At 52.6% G+C, this 10,005-nt stretch overlaps 1 protein-coding gene across 1 annotated transcript; it reads left to right on the top strand.

Annotated features, from left to right (window-relative positions):
• Nucleotides 1-2,191: 2,191 nt before the first annotated feature.
• On the top strand, nt 2,192-8,568 carry LOC130143557 (vigilin-like). The gene is made up of 8 exons (XM_056326244.1): nt 2,192-2,333; nt 3,251-3,405; nt 3,743-3,958; nt 5,600-5,806; nt 6,284-6,499; nt 7,351-7,557; nt 7,772-7,879; nt 8,441-8,568. Exons 1-8 carry the CDS (start codon nt 2,258-2,260, stop codon nt 8,561-8,563), a joined length of 1,308 nt encoding a protein of 435 aa, XP_056182219.1. The 5' UTR covers nt 2,192-2,257; the 3' UTR covers nt 8,564-8,568.
• The last annotated feature ends 1,437 nt before the right edge of the window (nt 8,569-10,005 follow it).

Below are 10,005 nucleotides of genomic sequence, written 5' to 3' on the forward strand. Positions count from 1 at the left end.
CAGGGCAACCCTCCGCAGCGAGCGGGGGTGCGGGGGCTGCGCGGAGGGGCTCGGCCCACCGGCCTCCTGCACCCGCCCAACCTGCCGGCCTCCCCAGCCGCTCCCCCACGCAGTGGCCGCCCCGCACTGCGCCGGCAACGGGGAGCGCTCCGGCGGCACCCAGGGCACGGACAAAATCCCTGAGTCACGTCGCGCTCCCCCTGTCTGTGGCGGCTGCCCCGCGGGTTGGTGGGAGGGCCGGGGCCACCCCCGAGGGGACAGGGCTGCGGGGGGCGGTCGCCCAGTCGCCTCCCCGCCGCTCTCCGGTAACAATGGTAACTTTTTCTTTGGTAGGATAAGGGCAGTTGCTCTCGGTCAGGTAGCTAGTCTTTTTTTCCCAATGCACATTAAGCTGCTTCTGAAGAGGGTACGGCCTATTGGAAGAGAGATCTGTAACCCTGGATTTTACAGCTGTTATCAGAGTGCAGAGCCATCCCAGATAAGCCCCCCTGTGCGGTTCACACCTTGTCAAAGAAAATCAAGATGTGCTATTGGTTACAGTATTTCCGCTGATACTGCCTTTCCCAAAACATACTCTTCCCTTTGCATATAGAAGCATGTTAAGCTGATACAAGTGCACTTAGGATTGTGCTGCTGCGGGGATCCAGGTCATTCACCCAGGCCGCTACCAGTCAGGTGGTTAGAGCAGTCAGCAGCTGCACTGAGACCAGTCTAACATGTTCAAACTGAATGCGAGCGTATGGCTGAAAAAGTTCATTCGCCGTGGCTGTGAGGGTATCTGACAATTTGATCTGTGGGTTTCTGCAAAATACCCACTTCATGTGAAAGCATTGTTTCTCTTAAAAAAAAAAAAAGAAAAGTACTAAACTATGGTTCACATTTGTTTTGTGTTCAAGAATGCTACAGAAGAAAATCCTCAGGCCTATACTGTGCAGAGCTTATCAAATGAACCTTACAGCAGGAGAGCAAGAGCCTGGCAGGTGTCCTCGTGGCTGTTTTGAAGCTGACAAGCAGTAAAGGCAGGATCTGGAAACTGCCTTTGCACTTCCCTTGCGGCCAGAAAGAGAGAAGTTGCAGATCCGTTGGTCCCATCCTTAGCAGGAGTGGGCACCCAGGCACGGCCTGAGCAGACACTATAACAAGAAATACAAGCCTTTTAGCCCCTGTGGATCAAGCACAAGAGCAGCCTTCTTTCTGCAGCATTACCCTTAGGGAAATGCTGTGACATCCTTGACAAAGACATGCACTGCTGCAGAAAGTCCGGGGCTTTTCTGAAGTGGGCTGGGAAAGGCATGTTCACCCAGCATGTAAGGAGTCTCACTTGTCCAAGAGCATGTCACTGAGAGGCCCAGAGCCTGTAAAACTTTTGCAACACGGGTCTGTGCAAGAAGTAGGGAGGTGTTCTTTGTATTAAAATATGAAAACAGATAAAGTAGAGACAGGAAAGTAAAACCCAGCTGCAGGATTAGGCCTCTCTTCCTAATGTTCCTAACCTTGAGAGAAGAAACTGTTAGGCTGCATGATGTACTGTAGTGGGCTTTGCAGGTAGTTTTTTTGTTTGGGTGATTGTTTTTCTGGGGGGGGGGGGTTCTAGAAGCAGTTCCAGCAGAGTCTGCTACCAGGAGGCTGTGGTATTTACTGTGGGCTGTGAGACTGTACGTGGAGCGGAAGGGAAGGTCACGCTCGGTAGAGCCTGTTGTGGGAGGGATTGCAGAGGAGCTGGAGACACCAGGAGCTGCTCTCTGGGCCCCAGGTGCTCATGCTCGGTTGGTAATCAAGGCGTAAGTTTTTCAGGAAGAGGCAGCATCCTGGGCTCTTTTTTGTTTTCTCTCCAGGGTTCCACAAGGGTCTTGCACTGCCTATGTGTACCTTGGGAGACTGGTTTTAAAACTGCACGCCATTAATACTTGATAGATTAATGAGAGTATGCTTTAACAGCTTGGGGTGTCCCCCTTTCCAAGAGGCTTCTTAGGTTGCACATCCTCTGCCTTCTTAACGAGGAGCTCTGGTTTTGATGCCCGCTGTGCTATGAGGAAAAATCCCCCCTGAGTTTCTGTGTGGTTCAGCAAGAGAACAGGGCAGCAGACTGGCCCTGTAGGCGCTTCTCAAGAGGCCGGCTGGAAAAGTGCTCAGTAAACACGTCTTTTGCCTTCCTGGAGTGACTTGTGTGCATCTTGAATGGTGCTGGTAATAGCGTTGCCTCCTCTGTCTCTTCCAGTGGCATACCCAGATTGTGTGTGTGCGTGGGAGGTCGACGATGAGCTCGGTGGCACTTTTGACCCAGGAGAGCTTTGCCGAACACCGCAGTGGCTTGACGCAGCAGCAGGTGAAAGGTGAGAAGACACAGCTGAGTTCCTGTGATGTGCCTCTAAATAGAGACTGCGCAGGCAAGGTTCCTTGCTGTTAGCCAAGCTCGCTCCATGCCTCCGGCTCCCCCTAAGTGTCCAGGCACGGCGTTCGCCATTCCTAGGCTGGCGGCCTGCCAGACTCTGGCTTTCCACCCACAGGAGCACATCGGTGGTGCTGCACAGTGCAGGGCCAGGCAGAGGCAAGCCTCAGATCTTCACAGAGCTCTGGCTAGCAACGCTGTCAGCCGTGGGGCAGGGCATGTGCAAGCATGGGTCATTGGGCTGCAAGAGAGCCTCGTGGGATCAGTGTGCTGGATTGTCACTTCCTCCTTTGCTCAGCCAGGTGTTGGGGAAAGTCATTATAACCGTATTGACTGACTCACTGATGGGTCTCGGCACCCATTCTCCAGCTGCGAGCTGGCCCGCTTGGCACAGCCCAGTGCACAGCTGAGTCGAACATAAGCTACAGGCTTTCCCTGGACTCTGCCCCAACTAGAGTGCTTCTGCTTCTCTCTGCCTTCTTCCTGGGCATGTGTCTGTCTTGTCCCCTTCTGACCTACAGCCTTGCTGTGTCCCTTTGATTTCCTTCTGCTTGGCCTGTTGTCCCCCGATCAAGCTCCTCTCAACAAAGTTGGCCATAATGTGCTTGTTTGCTGCCACCATTCACTTGCACGGTTGCTTCCTGCATCCATGGCGGCACCTACTGCAGTCTGTGCTGTGCTGAGCTCAGCTGTGCTCCCGACTCGGCTGCTCTCCACAAGCATAACTGTAGCAGGATGAATAGTAGTGCACAAGTCCTTTGTTGTCTCTCTTTGATGATGCCTCAATAGAGTTGCACTGCCTATGAATGGGGGCGTTTCTGTGGGGAGAGCATCTCATTTGCCTTGTTTGCTTCACCGCAGTAACAGCTTTAAACTCTGAAGAAGAGAAGGATCCTCCCACCTACGAGGAAGCCTTCCCTGCGCTCCCTGAGAAAGCACCATGTTTGGAAGCTGCCCGGGAACCTGCTGGGCCCTGGAGCAAAATCCGGCCAATAAAGGCTTCTGTCATCACTCAGGTTGGTGGGAGTGGGTGTCTTATCTCCCTCCTTTTCATCCCTCCAAAAAGTAGGTGAAGTGAAGCTTTCCCTGGAGTATGAAATCCCTTAGTGTGTCAGAGTAACTGCCTCTTTGCTGTCCTTTGCCCTGGCGCACAAGGAAGACTGAAGCTGAATGCTAGGACTGCTCTGGAGGGGGAGGGATGTGTTGAAAAACTGCCCAGACAAAGCTCTGCATCCCTGTTGCACAGATAGCTGGAACAGGCCTGAAGGGAGGATTGCAGAGGGAGGCACTGACAATCCAAAGCACACTGACACCTTGCTGTGCCCTGCTTGTGTCTGTCCCGTGGCTGAGCAGGTGTTCCATGTGCCACTGGAGGAGAGGAAATACAAGGGCATGAATCAGTTTGGAGAAGGCGAGCAGGCCAAGATCTGCCTTGACATCATGCGGAAGACGGGAGCTCACCTGGAGCTGTCTCTCGCAAAGGACCAGGGCCTTTCGATCGTGGTCTCTGGCAAGGCGGAAGCAGTCACGAAGGCTCGGAAGCAGATTGTCGCTCGACTGCAGGCTCGGGTGAGGGCATCTAACTGTTTCTGCCTTCGTCTTTGCTCTTCCCCAAGACTCGCAAATGCTTTGAGACCCTTGGGCCCGTGTGCTTGTAAGCCAAAGAGGTATGACTAATTCAGCTTTGCTGTACGTTTTCAAAGCACCCAACTGGCAATTTGGAATGGGAATGAGGCTTAAAATAGGGTTCCAAGGTAATTACAGGCCGTGGTGTTGCATGAAGCGTGGAGCCTGCGATCTCTGGAACATTTGAGTTGCAACCAGTGACTTTGTGCTGAGGTGCTGGTGCTGGAGGGGGTGCAGGAGCCTCACACACAAAGCTAGTAGTGTGTGAGAACGGGACTGTGCTTTTCCTGAAGTCCTTCAGAGGAGAACGTGGAAGGCTGGGAGAAAGAAAAGTAGAGGAAAGGAAGTCCTGCCAAAAGCCAAAAGCTTCGGGTCAGGGTTCTGCATTGTGTAACTCAAGGCACACTGGTAAGGAGCCACAACCCTGTTGTTTCGGTTGCTTCAGTCCTCTAGGTTTTGATCTCTTACCTTAAGGTTCTTGAGCTCATAGTCAAGGTGGTAGCTCTTGTTAGGATGTATCGCAGCCAGGTGTTGCAGTGTGTTTTAAAGTATAATGCCAAAGGTAGGTAATGCAATGTTAATACCATGTCTGCTTAGCGCTGTTCAGCCCCTGTGTCATACCCTGCCAGAGGAAAGAGAAAGGAACGAAACCCTACATCCACAATGTGCATCTGAAAAAACAGTTCAGGTCGTGCCGCCACAGACCCGTGAGCCACTGTTCTCAAATATAGCTCCTTCTGCCCTGGCCCCAGGTCTGGAAGGTGTGTCTGTATTCCAGCTTCTCTTGGGCTTGGCTAGCTTCAGGACAGGAACACAGAGCTGAAAAGTCACACCGAGTGATCTTTTCTTCATCCTTTATTTTTCCATTATAGCTTGAATGTTCATTGTCTGATTGCTGTTAGTGGTTGCCTAATCACAGGGATCAGGAGCACGATAGCAGTCATCAGCTACCAGACCTGTAAAAACTCAGTGAGAAGGGAAGAAGTCAGGAAGCCCTTGTATAGAGCAGCCCTTTAATGGTAGATTGAGAAGGACCCCTTTTGCATGCGGGGCCTTCTAGAAGCAGTCCCAGGAGCAGCATGTGCTACACTTGAAGACGCCTTAGCACTTAAGTAGCGGTAAGCATCTGCTAGCTGCCTGCCTCCTGCAGTAGGTTTCTGGTGTTGAATTTCTCTTTCCTAGGAGTCATACTGTACGTCTTGCTCTCTGTAGCCTTGGCAGCAGATGCCAGAGTTCAGATAAACTCCAGCTGTGCGCTGCCATCTCAGTTGTTGCCTGGTGTCTTACACTGGAGGAGAGGCACCTCCTCGTCTGTGTCGGAAGGCCTTTGCTAATTCAGAGTACTGCTCCTGTGCAAACAGAAGGGTTTTGAGGGAAAGGTGGGCTTTATACTCCTGGCATAGAGGCACTGTAGATCAGCTGGTACAGTGTCAGCCCTCAGACAGAATGTGCTGGGAAGGCGTTGTGTTTGCTCTGAGGAGCAGTACCGCTGAGCAGCGTCTACCTTGCTTTCCCTGGCTCTGTTCCTGTGGATCTGCCAGTGCAGGCAAGGCTTTTCACAGATGCTTGGTTCTTCTGCCGCAGGCTTCAGCGACAGTTGCCATCCCCAAGGAGCACCACCGTTTTGTCATTGGAAAGAAGGGTGAGAGGCTGCAGGACCTGAAGCTCAAAACTGCAACCAAAATGCAGATCCCCCGCCCAGATGACCCCAGCAACCAGATCAAGATCAGCGGCACTAAAGAAGGGATTGAGAAGGCCCGGCACGAGATCCTGCTTATCTCCGCTGAGCAGGTACCTCAGTACTGTGATCTCTCTCATGGCATTAGCTGGTCAGCCATTTTGCTTCCCCACGGTATAGTCGGAGTTTGTAGCCACCGTGGCTACAGTCAGTGGCTAACGTTAGCCTGAACGGAGACGTATACTGTGCCACTCGCCGGCTGTATGAGCACCGCTGCCAGGTCCTGAAACTTCTTGTGCTGCGTTTTGTCCATCTCTGAAGCCCAAACAAGCATTTGATAGTTGAAGTGAAGCGTCTTAGGTGCCAGCTGGGATAAGGCAGGAGATCACAGGGGTGAATATCGTAAACAAGGAGCAGCAGCAGCAACCGTATTTGTAGATTGAAAGAGGTGGAGATCTACAAGCCCGCAAACTGAGAAGGTTGCTTGGGCCAGAGTGTCAGGCAGGACACCCCTGGGAACTTAGCTGTGCCTGGCAGAGACTGTAATATAGAGGGCAGTTCCCACCAAGGTCTGTTGTGGGCTCTTCCAGGATAAGCGTGCCGTGGAGCGGCTGGACGTGGAGAAAGTGTACCACCCTTTCATTGCTGGCCCTTACAACAAGCTGGTGAGGGAGCTCATGCAGGACACAGGGACGCGCATCAACATTCCTCCACCCAGTGTCAACAAGACCGAGATAGTCTTCACCGGAGAAAAGGAGCAACTAGCCCAGGCTGTGGCTCGCGTTAAGAAGATCTATGAGGAGAAGGTACGGATGGTCCATAAAGCTTCCCACCTTCCCCTGGCACCCGCTCCTAGGCACTCTTCCCTTCTTGTTCTACTTTTGTGCATCCCTCGGTTGCATCTGGCTCAGCAGCCCTTGCAGTACATGACCCCGAATCCTACCGTTTCCTCACTCGGCAGAGTGGGAGCTGGGCTGATACTATCCGGGAGGTGACAGATTTCTGGCTTTTCTGTATCGTGGGAATTAGCAGGCCACCAAGAGCTCCCCTGGCTCTTGTTCACACCGGGGCTACTAAGGAAGGAAAGAAGTGTGAGGTCTACAGTGGTGGCCAGCTGACAGTATCAAAGCTGCTACATAAGCAGAAGTTGCTGAAGAGTGAATGTCACTCCAGTTTATTTCCCACAGCCAACGCTGCTGTGAATATCCTTGTTGTGGGTTGCTGGGCTGTTTCTCCTCGTGGTTAGGTCTGTATTTGTACCGGTCTGGATTTCAACAATCGGCTTATAGCCTGCACAGTGTTGCATCACGGCACTGCCTGGGAGACGGCTGGGAGTTGAACCCTGTTGTCCAACGGGGGGACAGGGACGACGACAACGACATGCCTGTGTGTGTGTGTGTGTGTGGTCTCTTGCATGCCGTGTCCCAGGGAGCTTGACCCAGCATGCTAGTTTTGTACTTCCCCTGTGAATTTTTGAGCACAAGGCTTTCTGTAGGCAGGGGTCCAAGGGGTGCTAGGGTACTGCCGAGCCACTGTGCTCAGCTTGGCTTTGCTCTTTGCTGGGTGCAGAGTTTGACTGCATCTTGTGCCTCTTCCTGTCGCTCTTGTCCTTCCCCGCCCCCTTGTGATTGATGCCTCAGTGTCTCTGCCCCTACAGAAAAAGAAGACTACTACTATTGCAGTGGAGGTGAAGAAGTCCCAGCACAAGTATGTCATCGGCCCCAAGGGGAATTCCCTGCAGGAGATCTTGGAGAAGACTGGAGTCTCTGTCGAGATCCCACCCACTGACAGTAGCTCGGAGACGCTGATACTGCGAGGCGAGCCTGAGAAACTTGGGCAAGCATTGACTGAAGTCTATGCAAAGGTACTGACAAGATGGGCTAGGCCTCCTTTGAAGGTCCCGCGAAGATACATTTGTGAGCACTGACAGGTGTAGCGGGGGTGGTCTCTCTTGGGCCATTAGAGGTGCAGCTTAGAAGTCAATACCGGAGGTGCAGCATGGGAATTGGAACTGAATTGTTGTGAAGGCCTCTCCCAGTTTGTCCATCAAACAGCTTCTCTGTTTTTCTGTCTCTCAGGCCAACAGTTTTACCGTCTCCTCGGTCTCTGCCCCCTCTTGGCTTCATCGTTTCATTATTGGAAAGAAAGGACAGAACCTGGCCAAAATAACTCAGCAGATGCCAAAGGTATGGATGAGCTGGTTAGCTTAACACCCCCGGCGTAGAAGAAGGTTTAGTCCAGATCACTCGTCACGGAAGAGAGAGGTGTCTTCTAGCGTGGGTAAACCCAGGGGGAAATGACACAGATCTTTGCTGTTCAAGGGAACCCTCTCTTTTACTGCTGCAAACACTGCTCCTCCTATGTTATTGTCATGGGTTGAGCCCTTCCAAGGAAGCTTTATGTGGTGCTGTTTTGAGAACTGATGTAGTAGGATACCTGGAAATGGCGAGTGCAGCGAGGCTTCTCCCTGGTGAGTTAGGCGGTATCTAGATAAAGGCTAGATGGGTAAACTTCTCCAAAGCCCTTGCAGAAACTGGGACAGCACCAGAGCCTTGGGCTCTAGGCACTGCCATATGGCCGAAATCGTTAAGTTACTGACTTGTAAAATTGTGGGGATTTTGTTTGGGCTTTTTGGGAAGGAGCGCATCTCTTAGTGGCAGGGATGGATGGTGTAGGCCTGACCAAGAGCATTGGCCTGGCTTGGATCTTGGCAAATTCTTAAGAGATCCATTGTCTTTCACCTCAAGGTTCACATCAAATTCACTGGAGGAGAGGATAACATCACTTTGGAAGGACCTACAGAAGATGTGCATGTGGCTCAGGAACAGATTGAAGCCATGGTCAAGGAGCTGGTGAGCTGGAGTTACTAGTTCCGGTAAGAAACTGGGGGAAGAAGGGGCAACAGAGCAGAGGGCCCCTGCTTAGGGCCAGAAAAAATTAGAACTTGGTTTTTGGCAATTGTTCATTGAAACACGTACTTTGTGTGCTAACGCAAACTGTCAGCAGTCCTAGAGTTGTATGTAACATGCTGCCTGTGTGGCTGAGGGCTGCCCAGCAAGTGTGATGTGTGTGAGAGACACAGTTTAACTGTGAAGTGAGTGGGGAGTCCCGATCTGCGTTTCCGTGTTCCCTGCGAGGGGGCCGGCCAGAGACGGACGAAGCGATTGAAAAGTCAACGTATGAAGTGGTGGAATGCACTATTAGATACTAGAATGGGGAACTGTGGACCAAACACTAGAACGAATATCATTTGGGAAAAGCACAAACGCGAGGCCCCAGGTCAGTAAAGGGGAGTCAGAGGTCTTGGGAATACAGCCTATTAAACCCTGTTCCACAGGCAGTAACGTAACATTTGAGAACTGAACGGCAAGTCAGGAAGATCCTTTCTTGCTGTGGCAGGCTGCTTGTGTAAGGCTTTTATTGTCTGCCGAGGCTGCTGGAGTAAATGAAGAGAACCAGTCCTTTGGGCGGGAGCGCTGATTCAAGGCACTTTGTAAAGCGTTCCCCAAAGCAAGGGCAACCAAGTCACGCCTCGTCCTGGCTTTGTGGCTTTAGCAGTGCTTCCTGGCTCTTATTGTTGCAGGTGCTGTTTTCCTGCCTGAAGCCCTGGGGCTCCTGGGTAGCCACCACCCCCCCAGCCTGCAGCTGATGTCCTCAATAAAATGATCTTTCCTCTCTTCTGACTACGTCTGCCATGTGATAATTGGGGACTGGGCAGATATTGTTTGGTGGTGCGTCCTAGGGGAGGACTTTGGGATCATCCCTTGGCCCAGACTCCTTGCCAGTGGGCATCACGGCTGAGCTTTAGGACTCACAGCACAGTCACACAGGGAGGTGGGGGCCGGATGGCACCTCTGGAGGTGTCACTGTCCCCTCAGCTCCTGCTCGGATTCTGGCTAAGACACAGCCTGTGCTCAGGCTCGATGGATGCTCCACTGGGGAGCAGCGCCATTAGCTCAGAGCCGGGACAACACGCAGGCAGACACGGTGCCGCCGCTGACCATCACCTGCAGCTTGCTGTCCCCTGCGGCCGTCATCCCTGCACACTGACTGCCGGGCAGTTTCTTCAGACGCCCACGCTCAGGGCAACGGTATAAAGCAAACTGCCATGCTGGCCACTACAAATACGTCGGCTCGCCCAAAAAGCTTTTCCAGCAGCTCCAACAGCAGCCGGACTGCTGAGGCTTTTTTGCGTCCCAGTGTGATACGGGAGACGCCCGCACCCTGATGGAGGACGAAGGATGAGCACTCTCACCATCAACCAGCTAACTGTTGCTCATAGGCTGCTGTGGTTCAAGCGGGGCCGCCAGCT

Source organism: Falco biarmicus, unplaced genomic scaffold, assembly GCF_023638135.1.
Source record: "Falco biarmicus isolate bFalBia1 unplaced genomic scaffold, bFalBia1.pri scaffold_70, whole genome shotgun sequence".
Taxonomy (NCBI): domain Eukaryota; kingdom Metazoa; phylum Chordata; class Aves; order Falconiformes; family Falconidae; genus Falco; species Falco biarmicus.

Bases quoted from the DNA above. Each gene is read 5' to 3' on its own strand.
- LOC130143557 (XM_056326244.1), top strand. From the start codon at position 2,258: ATGAGCTCGGTGGCACTTTTGACCCAGGAGAGCTTTGCCGAACACCGC. The intron at 2,334-3,250 runs GTGAGAAGACAC...GCTTCACCGCAG, and splicing joins GACGCAGCAGCAGGTGAAAG to TAACAGCTTTAAACTCTGAA. The intron at 3,406-3,742 runs GTTGGTGGGAGT...GTGGCTGAGCAG, and splicing joins AGGCTTCTGTCATCACTCAG to GTGTTCCATGTGCCACTGGA.